This window comes from Ictidomys tridecemlineatus, chromosome 12 (assembly GCF_052094955.1).
Source record: "Ictidomys tridecemlineatus isolate mIctTri1 chromosome 12, mIctTri1.hap1, whole genome shotgun sequence".
NCBI lineage: Eukaryota > Metazoa > Chordata > Mammalia > Rodentia > Sciuridae > Ictidomys > Ictidomys tridecemlineatus.
Window position 1 is genome coordinate 33854986 of NC_135488.1, and position 17996 is coordinate 33872981.

The 17996-nt window shown below is 50.7% G+C and overlaps 1 protein-coding gene across 1 annotated transcript; it reads left to right on the forward strand.

Annotated features, from left to right (window-relative positions):
• Window positions 1-4067: 4067 nt before the first annotated feature.
• On the forward strand, window positions 4068-17788 carry LOC144369197 (ral guanine nucleotide dissociation stimulator-like). Its single transcript, XM_078028383.1, has 6 exons — window positions 4068-6552; window positions 7635-7749; window positions 10052-10152; window positions 10319-10435; window positions 11410-11524; window positions 13420-17788. Exons 2-6 carry the CDS (start codon window positions 7731-7733, stop codon window positions 13626-13628), a joined length of 561 nt encoding a protein of 186 aa, XP_077884509.1. The 5' UTR covers window positions 4068-6552; window positions 7635-7730; the 3' UTR covers window positions 13629-17788.
• The last annotated feature ends 208 nt before the right edge of the window (window positions 17789-17996 follow it).

Sequence of the window (17996 nt, forward strand, 5' to 3'; positions counted from 1 at the left end):
CAGTGTGAGTTGGAGGGCCTGGGCAGATAGAGAGAGGCCAGGGCACACCCCAAAGCCTGGAGACTGCACTTGATGTCCAGGGTTGTGAAACACCACCTCCCCTCTTACTCACAACTGAGAGCAAGGGGCATTGATGAGTTCAGTTTGTGTGTGGCTGCATCCAAGGTGGCTCGGCTAGGCACCTCTGTTTCCTTGACTCAGGAGGCTGGGAGTCCAGGCTCCACTGAGGCTGGGCTGGGAGGATCGGACTCTGAGTTTATGCCTGTGTTCCTGGTAGGATCCATGTTGGCTGAGCCTCAGTGTTTTTGCAATGAGAGGATGGGTGACTGTCATGTCTTTATCACAGGACACACTTGCTAAATGGATTTGTTTGCTCTGGGGAGGAAAGAGAGAGAAGGGAGTGGTGCTGGAGACAGGGATGCAGACAGGGGTCATAGACTTGGCATAACTCAGTCTTGGAGGTGATATCCCATCACCTGTACCCACTTCAATTCCCATGAATGCAGAGGCTGAGCCCCCTTGAGGTGAGGGGTGAACCGGTTCTGGGCAGCAGGATGCTGTGGTACCTCGGAGTCTCTGTGAGACCCCAACACTAGACACACTTGGCCCTTTTGAAATCTTAGGAGAAGCCTTGGGAAGTTGTATGGCAGAGGGGAGCAGCCTCTGCATCTCAGTCCCCTCCAACTTGCCATGGTGTAGAGAGGGAACTGCAGCCACGATGGGACGGACATTGGCCACGTCCCTGTGTGGGACACAGGCCTGATTGAGTTGGGGTGCATTCTTTGTCTCTGCCCTTCTTGTGATTGTCCCATCTCTACATTTGTGCTTTAGCCACCTGTGAGTCCCATCTCTGGTTTCAGAGAGAATAGAGGGTGTTATGGGCCAATAGACACAATAAACCCTAGAGATTAGATGCTACCCTACTTTCCAGAAAAGACTGGGCACACCATGAGTTGCACAATGATGGGACCAGGGTCCAAAAGCTGCTGAGAGGGAAGGACTGGTTGTGAATGCATTTTTGAAGGCTCCAAGCTGGAACTCTAGTGGCACCAAGCAGGGCAGATGCTGGTGGGGATGTTTGGGTAGTTGTTGGTGAACACCTGCGCACCTGAGATGTTTAGGCATGGAGGAGAAATCAGCAGCTCATAGGGCTTTTGAAAGTGGTCTTATGTGAAAAGAGGCTCAGGTATGGGCACAGGAAATGACATCATTGCCTTGACAATGGATCAAACAGAACATGGAACCCTGGTATCCAGGCACCCACTTAACTGACCAAGCCATCCGAGCTCATTTGGTTGGAGAAACTGGAGGGAGAAGGATGTTCTCCTGTGGTTGCAAACAATGCCGAGCCTCAGGCTCCCAGGAATCTCAGGGGGGCCAACTAGCCCTTTTGTGGATGCACTGGGTGAGGCTTCATCTTAGACGCCAGAGCCTCTGGCGATTGTCGCAGAGGAGCTCAAGAGTAACAGTGAGTAGCACAGGGCAGGTGAGCCCAGCAGGCCCTCTAGTCTGATCCCTGATGAATGGCCCAGGACTCCTATTCTGACTGTGTGTGTGTGGGTGTGTGTGGGTGTGTGTTTGTACTGATGGGAACTGTCCCATTGTGCTTTGACTCTAGTGTATTGGCACAAGTCATTTTTCTGTTTGTCACCATTTCCATTTTAAACCAACATTCTTGGTCCCAACACAGGGTGAAAATGATGAGAACACGGAGGAGCCCTTCAGGGTACAGAGCCTTGAACCTTACAGGCAGGACCAGCTTAGGAATGAGCTCCTGCCTGTCATTTGTGGGAGGAACCTACATTTCAGCGGCAACATGGGGTTAATCTCCTGGGATTCCATCCCCACCCATCAGGTGCTGGATCTCTTGTTCCCAAGGTAAGCACCAGACCACCAAGCCCAAGTGTGTAGCCCCCTCATGCCTGGGTCTTGGGGCTGCCAGGTACCTCTCAGGGACCCAAAGGTTTGTGATACCTAATGAGATAGAGGACCACACTCATAGCGGAATGTCAGTCCCGAATGGGACGAGTCCTGGAGGTGCCTGCCACAGCCTTGCAAGGGGAGTGAACTCCGCTCTCAGGCAGAGAAACCATCCTGACTCCAGCTGATCCACAGAGGTCCGTGGAGCAGTCCCCACACACTGGGCACCACAGCTCAATGGTGTGCACTGAGCTCATTCCCAGGTGGACTCAGCGAGGCCAGGTGGTCTTTCTGGTGTGATATTGGCTTTGTGAAGAACGTAGATCTGTGCCAGAGGCGTCTCAAAACTCAGGCCTTGGGAAAAGCACTTTTGGGTTAATAAAGACATGTTAATTTCCATAGTGGGACAGAGCATCCTAGCTGGGACATAGCTGGACAGGGGCTTTGGACATGGCGGCTCCCACACCCAGAGATATGTGGGAATCAGCAGTTTGGGCTCATTCACTGATGAACATGGAGAAAGCACCCACTGTGTGAAGACACGTTTCCAGTCACATTTCATAATTCATTGAAAAATAGGGTGCAAATGACTGCCATTGTGTCCCTTTTCATGGGGGTCAGCCTCAAACCGCAGGTGCCATGAGTACATATCCTACATGTGACTGCATCCCTGACTCCATGGGGCATAAGTGCACGTTGTCCTCTTCAGTGACTATGGTGGACCCCTGGACCAACTTCAACATGGAATGGGCTTGGGGTCAAGAGGGTGGGCTCCTGTTTCCAGAATAGGGACCTGCAAGGTGATTTGACTTGGGAAGGCTGAGGAAAGACTGCTCTCCCCAGTGTAGGGTCAGAGGTTTTCTCTGGAGGCCGTGGTGAAGGCAAGGCCAGGGTTTTGCTGACTCCACACCTTCCTCCCCACAGTGCCTCACCTTCCTTCCTGGGGACCTGGGTGAACCTCTACTCCGAGGCTTCCCATCAGCCTCCAGGCTTTCTGAGTCTGCAGCAGCTGCTATCCATGTGGCTCCTGCTGGGAGGCTTGAACCTGGAACACCAAGCACACCACCTCCTGGCCGCAATTGAAGATGGCAAATCAAGCCAGGCAAAGCCTGAGAGCCAGGCGGACTGTGGTGAGTACCTAAGGGTATATGAGGAAAGGTCCGACTGTTGTCCCACTGCAGGGAGTCTGTATGCCTGGTGTTGGGCTGGAAATTAGGACAAGCCTTTGTCCATTCAGGAAGTGACCCCAGTCTGCAAAGAGGTCCTGTGTGGGCCAAGGGCCTGAGTTCTTCCTGGCAGCAGAGGTATTGTCTGTCTGTGGGAAGGTCAGGGCAAGGCAGTCATGTTGGCATCTTTTCTCCTCTAGCTACAAGCTCAGTTCCTGTCACGGCTCCTCAGCCAACCCCAGAGCCAGAGCCTTCTCCCAGGGAAGGGGCAGAGCCGGAGTCCAGGACATCAGGGGTCTCTACTCGGTCCTCCCCAAGGCCCCAATATAACAAGCGGATGAGAGGCAGGTGCCTCATTCACGTCTACCTGGAAAAGGAAAGGACAACACAGTATAGGAGCATCCTGGTGAGTCTTCGAGCAGGGGAGTCTCCTGGGAGCCCACAGTGGGGAAGACCGAGTCCACAGCAAACACTTTGGACTAGGCCTGTCTTCTTGAACTGGAGCTTCTGGAAGGTCAGGAAGGAGAGCAGAAAGTGAGCAAGAGAGAGGCGGGAGAGCAGCAGCATGCCAGGTCTGGGTGCGAGTGGGCCTGCGTGTTTTGGGGTGTGCAGGTCAGAAGTGCAGGAGTGAGTGCTGGGTTCAGAGGAGGTCAGAGAAATATCGAGGGTACAGGCCATCCTCTACTGACCTTGGTATTGAGGAGGAGTATATTGAACCGTGGAGGTTGAAGCACAGGAGTTGGCAGTCATTTTCTTGTGTGTGGGAGGGGATATGTTGCTGGTTGAAGGGAAGGGAGCCATTGTAGAATGATTAGGGTGGGTAGGTGTGGGTCACAGAGAACTGGGGGCCTTGGAGGGGCCCATTAGTGTCCTAGTTTGCATGTATGTGAATAGAGATTTAGCGGCTCTCTCTGCAGAATTTTCCTGGGTGTGGAGTATCCATCATGAGACTCTGGTGTCCACCTCCAGGGGAGCTATGTTGAACCACTGCACCTGCTGGGTCCGAACCTCCTGACACCCTAGCAAGCACTGACACTCTCGAGCCCAGCAGCTTCCATGCCTATCATTAAAGAGTCCTAGTGTGTGTTGTGCCCTGGCTGTCAGGACCAAAGCACCTAGGGTTTGTGCCTGGTCCATACAAAAATGCAGCTGCATCCCAGACCAGAGCAGGGATATGGAAGTGCACTGGACCATTCCTCCCATCTTGATGGGACTAGAGTGTGTCTGTACAAAGTCTTTTGGTCCTTATTCCCTTGTCCCTGTAGGGCATAGCAGGTTGAAGCAAACTCTTGTACCAAGATTGGACTAGAGGCTCATAGGAAGACCCCCACATGATCACATGAAGGCCTCAGGTAGCAGGGTATCAAGATGGTGCCCTTGTGTTGAGAGCTCACTTGTCTCTGATTGTCCTTGAGCACTGTCCTCTGGGTAGCTACTCCCAAATTCCCTCTCTGATGAGCTTTCTCCAACCCTGCTCAGGTGACCTGCCAGGACAGGGCTCCAGTCATCATCCGCAGGGCCTTAGATGCACACTTGCTCCAGCAGGAGGACCCAGAAAACTACGAGCTTCTGCAAATTCTCTCCAACCATCAGAGTAAGTGGAACCATCAGAGGGTAGGGAGCAGTGAGTCACAGTGGGCTCACGATAACTGGGAGCCAGAACACAGTGTGCATTGACCCAGTGCCCAGGATGAGTATGGTGGGACTTGTGCATAAAACAAAGTGTAATGATGGGGCATAAATCTGCAGGTTCTTCATGTTCCCCAGGGGCTGTGGACCTGCCTATCATGTGTTCTTTCCTTGGCCTGAGGAGGCATTGCAAAGCTATTATCCACAAGGGGCCAAGAAGAGAGGCTTCTTTGTCTTGTGTCAAAGAAGACAGACAACCACAGGGTGCCTACTTTGGTGGCCTTTCCTGACCTAGATGAGTACATGAGAAAAGCAGTTCAATGAAGAATCATTTCTGGCTTCCAATCTTTCTATTCATTGCAAACTGAGTTTACTTAGGACCAGAGGCCATTTCTAGAGAGAAGAGTGTGGTAGAATAGAACCCTTCACAGCTTGTAAACTCTTCTTGGAGAGAGAGAGAGAGAGAGAGAGAGAGAGAGAGAGAGAGAGAGAGAGAGAGAGAGAGAGAGAGAAAGAAGAAGAAGAAAGAGGAGGAGGAGGACGAGGAGGAGGAGGACAAGGATGAGGAGGACGAGGAGAAGGAGGACATGGAGGAGGAGAAGGAGAAGTAGAAAAATGAAAATAAGTTGAAGGAGGAGACCATGAATAAGAAGGTCAAGATGACTTTAAGAAGAAGCATGAGGAGAAGATGAAGAAGAACAAGAACAAGAAGGAGAAACACAAGCCGAACAAGAAGTATAACAATAAATTGATTAAAAATGTGAATGAGAATTAGACTCATGAGGAGAAAATGCAGAAGTGGGGAACTCAAGAGAAATATATATCTCTGGATGGCACAGCCCTGCTGTGGACATCCTCCACCTACGCTCAACACACCTCCAAACCATACCCCTCCAATTAGTGTAGCCCTGTATGAGTGGATGAATCCACTGGCAAGGTGGAGGCACCCACCATCAAGTGCTTTTCCATAAACCGACCTGTGATCATTGCTGCAGTGGGGAGAAAAATTTGAACACATGAGTCTTTGGGGACCAATCCAGATACAAACTCTAGCTGTTTGTCTTTGGTGGGTCCAACGTGAACTAAGAAGGTCTGGGGTACAAGGGGCTATTTCCTTGAAAGGTGTTCCTGTAGGGGACCTCCTGTGCATAGAGGGTCCTCAGGGAGGAATCAGTGGGGAGTCTTTGGTGCAACAGTAGCTGGATTCGGGGGCTCTCAGGTCTGTGTGTGAGACCTGAGCTGGCAGAGGCTCTCAGTTGTGGGGGATGTTGGGTAGTGTATTACTTGAGTGTCACCTACCACGCCTCTGCCCCTGCCTCTCCAGAGCTGAGGATCCCTGCTGATGGAAACGTATATTACGCCCTGGATGGCAGAGTGGATTATAACTTTCTTCTTCAGGAAACAGCTGCCAGCAAGTTGTTTAAAGTCAAGCCAAAGGAGGTAAACAGCCACCTTCTTCAGTATTTACTCCTGGTGCCACTCCACATCCTCCAAGGGGACAAGAACCTCAGGTTCTGGATGGATGTTTTAGAATGCCCACAGAGCCAACTGCCAGGCTGGGTGGGGTGCAGGTGCTGGGCTTTGCTGATGTTGTCATCCCCCACAGTTCTTGGAGCCTTCTGTGGCAGTGGCATCCAGGATCCCAGCAGCTGTGAGCAGCAGCTCTGCGGTGGCTGCAGGACCATTGCCCCAGGCCACCCAAACCAATGAGTGGTGCGTGAGAAAAGTCACCAGTAGCAGCTCCTCACTGCTTCACTCCAGCGACCAGGTGGAAGACATCCGCTTTGTCCACATCCTCCTAGAGGGACAGAGCCTGAGGGAGACAAAGCGCATCCTGGTAAGCCCGACAGCAGGGCTGCCTCCTGGGTGTCCCCACAGTGGAAGGCAGGAGACACAGCTAACCCTGGGGCTGTGGTGGGAAATTAAGAAGAGAGAGGTCAGTCTTAAGGGCTTGACCTGAGTGGGGAGAGCCTCAGCATGCCCAGCTGCAGCGGTGAGTGGGCCTGTGTATTGTGGGTTTGGCAGGCCAGAAGTGCAGACGGAAGTGCTGTGGACAGATGAAGGCAGAGATATGTCCAGGGTGCAGGCTGCAGTGCCTAGAACTTGGTATTCTCAATGAGTGAGGTTGGAGCAGCGGAGCTGGCAGTGACTTGTCACATGTGTAGGAGGGGGTGTGTTCCTGGTGGCAGGGAAGAAAACCTCCTTAGCATGACTAGGTGTGAAAATTTGGGGTCGGGATCACCTGGGGGGTCATGCCAAACTTCGGAATGTCAGTCTTTGCATGTATGTAAATACGGAGCTAAAGGGGTTCTTGGCAGAATTTCTATGGATGTGCAGTAGACACGCTAATGCTGCAGGTGTCCAGCTGCAGAGGAGACATGTTCAGTGACTGCCAGTGCTGAGTCAAGTACATCATTAGAACCAGACCCGCACCGAGCTTCCAGAGCCCAGGGCCTCTCCAGGCTATCATGAAGCACTCAAGTGCACACTCTTGTATCTGAGTCTGTTTTGTGTAGTGGCAGTCAGGACCAAAATTTTCAGTGCATCTGCCTCTTCCACCCACAAAGGCAGCCTGCATCCCAGAGCACACTTGGTGCGCAGATCCCTGGCCCATTGCTGTCATCTCAGTGAGATGAGAGTGTGTCTGTGCATAGGCAGTTTGGTCCTTTGACCTGAGTGGAATGTGGCTCCCCAGGGGGAGGGGAGATGGCAGGTACAGGCAGATATTTGTACCAGGATTGTTCTAGTAGCACGTTGCAAGAACCCAGGCGGTATATGGAGGCCACACTCAGGTAGCAGGATAACAAGATTGTGCCCTTGTATATGTAGCTGAGATTTCTCCTCAATGTTTGACCACAGTCTTCTGGGTAGCTCCTCTAAAAGCCATTCTCTGATGACATTTGTCCCACCCTGATCTAGGTGACGTGTCAGGAGAGGGTGACAAGCCTCATCCGCAGGGCCTTGGACCAAAATTTGTTGCAGCATGAGGATGTGGACAACTTTGAGCTGCTGAGAATGATGTCTCTGCATGACAGTAAGTAGGACAATCAGACAGTGGGGAGACATGATCCACAGTGGGCTCAGGATAACTCACAGCCAAGAGAAAGTGGGCCTTGGCCCTAAAATAGCCAGAGTGTGGTGGGCCTGGTGCAGGAAACCAAGTGCAGTGATGGGCGTGTCCAGTGTGGACGAGTTCAATGAGGCCCCAGGCGGCTGCTGGACCTCTCTAAATGTGTTCTCCCCTGGACCTGGTCTGGCAATGCAAAGCTAATATCGATGAGGGCAAGGCAGAGAGAGGCTCAATCCATCATCAGTTTGGTTTATGGCTCACTGATAAGGATGCCTTCAAATGAAGAGGAGCAGAGCATGGGTCCTGATTGGATCAGCATTGCTATGGACGGAAGCCGCACAGGTCCCAATCCATGGCCAGGATATGAGAAGTCCTGCCTACTCAAGAATGTCAGGATTGCAGCAACTGGGAACAGGACTCAGTGAAGAGGAAGTCAAGGCCAGGGGACAGCCTGTTTGGGTTCTTTTTGGAACAACTCCAAGTCCTCTGTGCCTGGGTGCCCATCTCCTGAAGATATCAGAATGGCCAGGTTATTATTCCTTCCAGCAACAAAGAAGGGCATCTGAAGAACAGAGGCCACAATGCTGAGCTGTCCACAATGCCAGTGCTCTTTCCTTTCTTGTGAGCCCGACACTCCTAGCCTCCACCATCCCAGCCTGTCCACAGTAGAACCCACCATCTGTCGAGCACGTAAGTGAGTTTTCCCATTTTCACACACTGCCTCATTTGAGTTGGCTCTGTCTCACACATGAGGAAGACTGAGGTGCAAGGAGCTGGGCAAGGGGCAGTGTCTGCGAATCTCAGGGACTTGGGAGGCAGTGCAGGGGGAAGGGGATTTCCAAACAGCCTCAGAAACTTAGGGAGACCCTGTACCCAAGTCAAAAGGCCTGGGAATGGTCTCAGTGCTTAAGTGCCTCTGGCTTTATCCCTAGTAAAAAAATAAGCCAGTCAAAAGGAATTACCAAACCGAGAATCTACAAAGGTGATTTCAGAAACAGACTTTCAACCCAAGCATCAGTTGAGAGCAGGCTCCAGACCAGGGGAGGTTTGTGTGTAAAAGACGTCAAAAGGGAGGACTACGGGGGGCCTGGAACCCACTAGGTGTGATGGCATCTATGCCTTATGGCAGGAGGGTGGCAGTGATGCTGGCCCTCTCCTAGATTTTGGAAACCTTGTTTTCATTGGGGAAGCTTTATGGAGGTGGAATCTATTTTAGCAATCCTGGTCCAGATGAGGTGCTGACTACCACAGGTAGAAGCCTATCCAGAATGCGGTGTCTGTTATTCAGTCTTTCCTGACTGTGACAATGACAAAGAAAGGAAGTCACTTGTCTTTGGTCTTGGTTTCACTCCTGGCCATTGATTGAGAACTGATTTCATCTTGGACTACTGAACAGAGGCTGCATCTGGGCAGAAGAGTGTGATAGATTTGAACTCCTCAGGACGCCCCACCATTGCCAGAGAAAGAAGGAGAAGGAGGAGGAGGAGAAAGAGACACTCCTGAGTGGGGAGAGGATCACACGATAAAGAGCAGGAGGCAGAAGAAGAAAAAGAAGGAGGTGAACAGAAGGAAGGGTGGAGGGAGATACACAAGAAGAAGAACAAGAAGGAATCATGTAAGAACAGGAAAAAGACCCAGAAAGAACTACAAGAAGATGCAGGACAGAAAGAAGAGCCAGAAGTAGAACAAGAACCAGAATAAAAGTACCAAGCAGACAGCTCCTGATGAGAAACAAGGGGAAGGAGAGCGATCCTAGAAAACAATAGAGTTCTCCAGGGCACCACCCTGCTCAAGTCCTCCCATGTCCATGCCCAACACACCTCTGATGGATACCACCTCCCCTCCGTGTATTCATCCATGAGTGGATTCATCCAGGGCAAGGGGATGAATTCCCCCACCATCCAACGCTTCCCTGAATGCCCATGTGTGAGCATGGCTGCCCTGGGGAGAAAGGCCTAAGCACAGGAGCCTTTGCCAATCCTGATGCAGATCCTGGCAGTGTCCCTTTGGCAGATCCAACCTGCACTGAGAAGTTCTGGGCCCAAGGTGCTGTTTCCATTGCCAGGTGCTCTTTTGGTTTAGAATCCTGTACATCATCTTCTCCAGGGAAGAATCACTGAGGGAGTCTTTGGTGGCACTGTAGCTGGATAGGAGGGCTCTCAATTCTGGTGCAGGCTCGCCCTGGCGGAGACTCTCAGGGGTTGTGGGTGTTTTGTGGTCTAATCCTTGAGTGCCACCTAACAATTCTCTCCACTTTGCTCTGCAGAAATCAAGGTCCCTGACCACTCACTGATGTATCTGTCCATGAATCCACAAATCAAATATTATTTCATCGTGAGGAAACGCCGCGAGGTCAAGGGAAAGGAGGTAAACACCTACCTTATTCAAGCTGTACTTGTGCTGCCATTCCACTCCCACCTGGGGAAATGAGAAGCCTGAGCACCTGGACATATGTGCTAGAAGCCCATAGAGCCAACTGACAGGCTGGGGTGGCTTTCTGTTTCTGGGTTTGCTGATGTTCCATCCCCCACAGTTCTCAGAATCAACCTGCAAGTCCTCCAGGCCGCTTTCCCACAAGCAGGTGGGAGACACCTGCTTAATTCGTGTCCACTTAGAAACACAAAGTCCAAAGATGGCCAAGACTGTTTTGGTAAGCCTGGGAGCAGGGGTGTCCCCTGGTGCTTACACCTGGGTGGGGAGCAGACACTGGTCCAATACCATGAACTACTCATGCCCTCTTGAATTTGGAGCTTCTGGATGATCAGGAGGATAGATGGGAATCAAGAAGGAAGAGGTCAGTGTGAAGGGCTGGAGCTGAGATGAGGGAGAGCAGCAGCTTGTCCACCGCCATGTCTGAGGGAGTCTGTGTGTCAGGTGGCAGCATGCAGTCCAGAAGGGCAGAGGCAGGTATGGGTGACAGATGAGAACAGGCCAGGACCTAGGTTGCAGGTTCCTCTGTATGGGATGCTGGCCTCTATGGAGCAGGACACCAGTATGAGGTTCTGCATGTTCCTTGAACAAGGAGCTGAGAGGGTCTCTCTGCAGAGTCAGTATGGATGTGGAGCAAGCACACTAAATGTCCAGGTAACCCAATGTTTACCCTTGGCGGAACAGGTGCCCTCGTACACCCCAGCCAGCACTGAGCCTCTGGAGGCCAGGAGCTCTCATGGCTCTCTTTCGTCACTCCTGTGTGTGGTCACGTTCCTGGGTCTGATTTGGGCCCTGGCAATCCAGACCAAAGCCTCTAGGTTTTGTGCCTAGGCCATTCCCAATGCCGCCTGCATCCTCGGGCAGACCTAGGATCTTGGAGGCTATTGTCCCATTCCTCCCAACTTGTGGGATGAGATTGCATCTGTATGCAGGTAGTGGGGTCCTTTCACTTGGAGAGGAGTGCAGCTCCACAAAGAGCAATGGCAGGTCCAGGAAGTCCTATGTACAAGGATTGGGCTAGTAGCCTATGGGAAGAGCCCACGCGATGAGCAGGAGGTCAGCCTCAGGTAGTAGGGTCATGGATGTTGCCCTTGTATTTAGAGTGGAGGTGCCTCCAGAATGCCCCTGCCCACTGTCCTTGAGTAGTCACTTCAAGGCCCATTTCCTGAAGGCCTGTCTCCCATGCTGCTCCAGGTGACCTGCCACGATCGGGCTCCTGTCGTCATCCGCAGGGCCCTCGAGCTACACTTGCTTACTCAGGAGAAGCCGGAGGAATATGAGCTGGGCCAAATCATCTCTCACCGTCAGAGTAAGTGGGACAATCAGATGACAGAGAGCAAGGGTCAGGATGTGGACTCAGGTCAACTCTTAGCACCAAAGAGCATTCTCTGACCCCCAAGAACACTCTAACAGGGTGTGTTGGGCTCGTGCACAAAGCCAACTGCACTTCTGCTGGTGTAAGCTCTCCAGGTGTTTTGGTATACCCCAGTGGCTAGTGCGGCTCCCCACCAGGTGCCCTGCCCAGGACATGAAGACGCATGCAAAGCTGACATCATTGAGGAGTGAGGAGGAAAGCCTCTTTCCAGGAGCAGTATGGTTCTGTGGTCTGAGATAGGAGTGGTTTCAGAGGAACATGGGAATGCATGGGCTAAAGATGGAACTGGCATTTTGTGGACTGAAGCAGTAGGATTAAAAGCCTTCTGTGTGACCAGAAAACCACTGCCTGGGCAGAGCATTGCCAAGATTCTAGCAAGCAGTAACAGGATGAAATTGGGAAGAAAACACAGCCTGGGAGACAGCTTGAATCATCTGTTTTTGCATCAATTCCATGGTCTTCCGCACCTGAGTCCACTAGCCAAGGAGTGATCCCAATAGCCAGGTTATGATCCCTAACTAGAGTCAGATGAGGGCTTCCTGAGCACGTAGCCACAGAGCTCATCTGATAATAATGTCAGCGCTTTTTCATTGGTTGGTTGGTTGGCTTTTGTGAGCCAAACACCTCAGCAGCCATTATCCCAGCCTATGTACGCTGAAGACCACCATCCCAATGAGTTCTAGGATCACTTGTCTCCTATCTTAACCTTCTGTTAGGTTAGTAGAGTCTATGGAAGAGGAAGTCTGTCTGGGGCCTTGGTAGCCTAAGAAATTCATAGCAGAGATCCCCACATCCAACCCAGAAGGGATGGAGAACAGGCTCTAGGTTAGAGGAGGGCAACAGGAAAGAGGTGTTCAGAGGAAGGAGAAGCTGGCTGTTGTATTCCCCCACTCGGGGTCATGGCACCACTGGGCCATACACCATGTTGGAGGGAAGCAGGCCCTTTGCTGGTCTTTGGAATCATTGTTCTCAGGAGGGCAGCATTTGGAATGTGGCCTCCATTCTCAGAAGCCTGGTTCACATGGAAGCAGGCTCCACCAACGCAGAAGCGTGGCTCTAATGTGGTATCCGTGCAGGTCAGCCTGTCCTCACCGTGGCCATACTTGAGGAATCCTAGGCCTTTTCTCTGGGTTTCACAACTTTCTCTTTGGTTGTGCACTGAGGCTGTCCATAAAGCTCTAGTGTGTGGCAGTGGAGAGCTTCTCAGCCCTTGCCACAAAGGCATAGACTGGGAGAGAGAGAACAAGGCTGGGAGAGAGGGAGAGAGAGAAAGACGGAGAGGAGAAGGAGGACCTCTACTTGGAGAATGAGGATTCAGTGGAGCCAACAGGGACAAGGTACTGGTGCCCAGGGCGCACTCCTGTTTACATCTTCCACCAAGCATGCTCCACCTTTCTTCCAGTCCCTCCCACCTCCCAATAGTGTATTCATCTTGAATGAGAATTGCATGTTGACATCAGAGCACTCACCATCCAATGCTTCCTTCCAAACCCACCTGTGAAGATGGCTCATGTGGGGTCTGAATCTTCGGCACTTTTGTGGGAGATTTCAGATGCAAACCCTAGTGGTGTGCTTTGGCAGACGCAAGAGGACCTGGGATGTTTTGGAGTCCAAAGCCTTTGGTAGGAACAGACATTAGGTCTGTTGAAGTGCTCTGCCTAGTTCTTCCTCAGGGAGGACTGTGGAGGCTGTCTTGTTGGTATTGGTACTGAATTGGAGAGCTCTCAGGTGTGTGGCTCAGTTCGTTTCTGGCACAGGCTCTCAGATGTTGGGGTGTCCCAGGGAGCACCTCCTGAGCCACCTTATTTTGTACACCCCTCTCTCCCCAGAGCTGAGGATTCCAGCGCAGGCCAACGTATTTTACGCAAAGAACCCTCACACGAAACCCAACTTCGTGCTGAGGAAAAGGAGCCTCTCCCAAAAGAATGATGAGTGGATCCAGCCTCAACCTCCCTCTCGTCCTGCAAAGAAGAAGGCTGCAGCCCTCCTGAGGATGCTTGCAAAACCATTCTGCTGCTGTGTGCCTGGGCGGGGCTGAGGCAGCCCAGGAATATTTACATTGATTACTATTTGCTTCAAAGTTTGAATCTATAGTTTGCCATTGTCTTTGACCTTGTTTAGTAACACAGTTGTTACTCTATCCTGTATTTGTTGTTCCCATTAATATATTATTATTTTAAAATATATATGTTTTTGTTACCTGATCTATTGTGATGATTTGTCACCTGATCTACTGTGATGGTTTTTGATCAAAATTGTGCATTTGATGATAATGAATGCCATGCATTTAGGAACCTGTAGACTCTAGACAATGAATGAATGTCTACTGTTGCATGGACTGGTCTGCAGAGTCCTGTAGCATTTAAGCTTGTGTGAGGGCTTCATAGGGCTTGCAAAAAGTCCGGGTCAGATGGTCCTGCATGAAGCTTAGCTCCTAGTGGTCTCCTCTACAGCATAAGGGCCAAGGAGAAACCCACTTCCACACAGAAGATGGGAAGCTACCTTATGAAGGTGATCGTAGGTGTGGGACCCTCTTGCTAGGACCCTTTTTCTATTGGGCCAAAACTGTGCTCTGAATGTGATTGCTGAGAAGAGCTTGGAATTTCCTGATTGAAACAGTTCATGCAAGCTGCTTCCACTTGCAGGAACAAAGTGCGTTCTCGTTGAGCACTTTGGGGTGTCCCAGGTTGCACTAGAGTGTGTCAGAAGCACTTGTAATGATTGGCATTCACGGTTTCACATTGAAGCCTCTGTGCCATCTGTCAACCACTGATGGCTGCAAGTGGGTACCCTGCCTTTCAATGAGTTTTCTGAAAAAGTAGGAGTTTTGAAGAACTGATCTTCTCAGCATTCCCCTTGCCTCCCCAAGTTGGGTGATGTCAATTATACAGGCTTCCTTGGGAGCACACATTTTATATTGAGCTGGAATTGGACTCTGGATGCGATTGCTGAAAATAGCTGGGGAATGGGAGAATGGAAGCTGTTTGCTGCAAGCAGTTTCAATTTGCTTTGTTGATTAACTTTGTTGTAAGTGAGCACATGCTATTTTTTTTTTCCTGTGGACCTAGAAGAATTCAAAACTGCTTCTTACAGGTGACAGGCATGCTTACACATTGAAGCCTCTGTGCCATTGATAAAAAAAAAACAGTTCACTCATGTGGGCACCTGCACTTCAAGTGAATGTTGTAAATGAGTGTGACAAATGGATGTCAGTGAGACTTTGGAGAACTGATCTTCTCAGCTGGTCCTCTTTTTCACTGCACGTTGGTGATGCTAGATTCAAGAGATCTCTTTCTGGCACCCTTTGTGTTTCATGCCTGAACTGTGCTCTGAAAGTTCTTGAGGAGAACAGCTTAGAAGTGCAGAAGTGAAGCTGTTTGTTGAAGCAGCTTCAAGTGGCACAAGCTAACTTGTTCTCAGTGAGCACATGGGGATTTTCCCTGGTTGAAGCAGTGTGAATGAGAATGGCTTCTCAGAGCTGGTAGGCATGTTTGCATTTGGCAAACTTTGCCATCTGTCACCCAGAGTTCCTTGCATGAAACCTACATTTCCAGTGTTTTCAGAAAGGTGTGATGAGTGGGTTTCCATGGAATTTTGTGGAATTGATCTTCTCAGGCAGTCCTCATTGCCTTCTCAAAATTGTTGATCCTGGTGCAAGGGCTCTCTTGTCAGCCAACATTGGATTTTGGGCCTGACCTCGGCTCTGAATGTACTTGCTGTACTTCCCATCTTTCCTCTCTCTGGTCCACTCCTCAGATCCCATCCTCCTTTCAATAGGGCCTCATCCAAGAAGCCTCCCCATGTGCCTCCCACTTGATTTCAACTTCTCCAGTGCACTTATTGTCTAAGCAGGGATTCCCAGGAGAGAGGGCTCTCCATTCTGCACACTGAAATTTCTCAGCAGGGAGGACTCCTCCATGCTTGCATGGCGGGGCTGCAATCACCTGGAAGGTGGAAATAGGAGGCTGGTGGTGTTCCTAGCCAGGATGCTGGTGATTGCAGTGCATTTAATCTATGGCCCTCAAGGAGGTTTATGCTGCAGATTTGTGTACTTCTGCATCTGTATGCACACAGTTCTTCATGTGGGGAAAAAAGCAATGTTCTCAAAGTTTGCTTTATATTATACTCAACTGGTAATTTACAAACCCCAGTGTCCCATCTTAGCCCAGAGCCATTCCATCAGCCCAGGGCCAGTGGGTGGTCCAGCGGTCAGTACTATGCACAGCTCCCAGGTGGCTCCAGTGTGTAGCTGAATTTGAGAGCCAGTGTACTGTAGGATTTGCTCTTGAGGTTAGAATTCATTGACTTCCTCTTATGTCATTTCACTGGTTCACGATATTCCTTGTCTCATGGACTATTCTGTGAAATCTTCAAGTTAGCCATCTCTGGTCATTTCTTCCATTTGATGGCACCTGGTTCAACAGCTTGTTGTTGGGTGGGGTCGGTCATGGGAAGTCCTGGGTCACAGAGAGGGACAGGAAGACCCTAATGTGGAATGGTGGTGTAGAGAGTAAGGGTGGGGCCAGAGCCCACACTGTGGTTAGGGTAGGGAAGGGATCTGAAGAGAGTACCTTGAAAGCGAGCTCTGGCTGCAGTTAACCAGGAATCAGGGCCTGGAAATGGAAGCCATGACAGGGCTTCTGACTAGAAAGGACACATCTTTCTGGGCTCAGTTGGAGGTCCATCGAGGCAGAGGAAAAGAGAGAGGATGCAGGAGAGGGGGATGGTCTAGATCACAGAGCCGCTCCGTCATCATATCTTAGAGAATGGATTTTTTTCTTCCAGTTGTTGGTAAATGCTAATTCCTTCACGTGTTACATTCACATCCACCTCGTCCATTGGAAAGGCTGCTCAACCACCACAGGCAGTGGTATCTTGGTGGATGTGTGCATTCTAAAAGGAGGTGAGGTTGGCGCCAATAGAGTGTGTGGGCGCTCAGGCATTGGCAAGCTTGCTTTGGAGAGTGAATCCTCTAAATGTTATTGGGCTGTTTTTGAAAGATCGTGTGGTTTGGCTAGACCTAGAATGCTTCCACACAATTTAGCATGGTGTATATTTTAGAGAGCATGATCACTGAGGGGCAGGTTGCTGGTGTGAAGCCGTGAGCATTAACATCTATCAAGTTTCTCACCTGGAGTTGGCTACCTACAACTGGTGACAGTGTTTTGCTCCTACGGAGCAATACTGAACAAGTCTCTGGGCCAGTAATCCATTGCTGAACTCCATCACTAACAAAAAGTCCCTGAGTGAAGGTGAGGACCAGAAGAGCCTGGGAACCACCTGACAGCAGCCCTGAAGTCCTGAGCTCTGGCACATCATATGCCAACTCAACTGGGTATCAACCTCTTCCTGGGCTCATTAGAACTGTGTGCTTCAACTTTCAGAAACAAATGCAGAATGACAGAATCTTCTCTGAGGACACTTTTCTAAGTCTTGTTTGCAGCACGTGTTCTAAGTCTTATTTGCAGCATGTCTTCACTGGAATGAGTAGTCATTTGGCATTCTGTTGTACTTAAAATTTCATGAGATTCTGTCGCTCCCACCTGACAGGTCCCTTTCCAGAACAATCTTGGGGCCCTGCTGCAGGGACACCCAGTGAGGATGCTCGAGGAAACCTTTCTGTCCAGGAAAGCGGTGGGGCTGGTGAGGGCTGGGGTCCTAGGGCGAGCTGGCTGCGGCTTTTTACCTGAAGTCCCCCTGTCCCGCCCCTTGATGATCCTCCTGGAGTCGGGCCCCAAGTGACTTCTCCCTTGGCAGCCTTTGGGAGGCACCGAGGAACTGTCTGGTGCCCTGTCCCTGAGGGCGACAGGGCTTTCAGTGTTTGCTGACTTGAGTTGTAAGGATTTTGTAAGGAGGACTCCAGCCCTCCACCTCTACCCGCAGACATCCAATGGATGGCTAAAGGCAGAATTAGAAGGGCAGCATCTCTGCCTCAATATATGGCCCATCCATCCCCTTTGCCTGAGTCACCTTGGATTTGTTACTGGACCCTGCTGGCTGCATCAGTGCCCACCAGCACAAGGAACAGGCAAAAAAAAGAAATAAAAAGGAAAAAATGAAGAACTTTGATCAAACTGGGGAGAAGCAGCCAGAAGGCTTGGAAGAAGCCCCTGACCCACAGAAGTGGTTACAGTTTATAGAAACAAAACCCAAGTGATCTACATCCGTGAATTTCCTTGGCCTGAAGAAAAGCAAAAATGGGAAAAACACAGAAAATGCCTAGGCAGATGGCCTGTGCCCAGGCTTGAGGAAGGGCGGGACCCATCTTAGCTTTCCTGGCTCCTGAGGTGGGAGTAGGGTTGCAGCCCGTCTCTATTTTCAGCAGAAGAAAGTTGCTCTTAATTCAGAATCCAGACCCCCACCCCCATGCAGTCTGTTTCATGTCCCAGAAACAAGGTCTGATTGA

Coding starts and splice junctions, on each gene's coding strand:
- LOC144369197 (XM_078028383.1), top strand. Junction 10,436..11,409: donor AGATGGCCAAGACTGTTTTG/GTAAGCCTGGGA, acceptor ATGCTGCTCCAG/GTGACCTGCCACGATCGGGC. Junction 11,525..13,419: donor AATCATCTCTCACCGTCAGA/GTAAGTGGGACA, acceptor CTCTCTCCCCAG/AGCTGAGGATTCCAGCGCAG.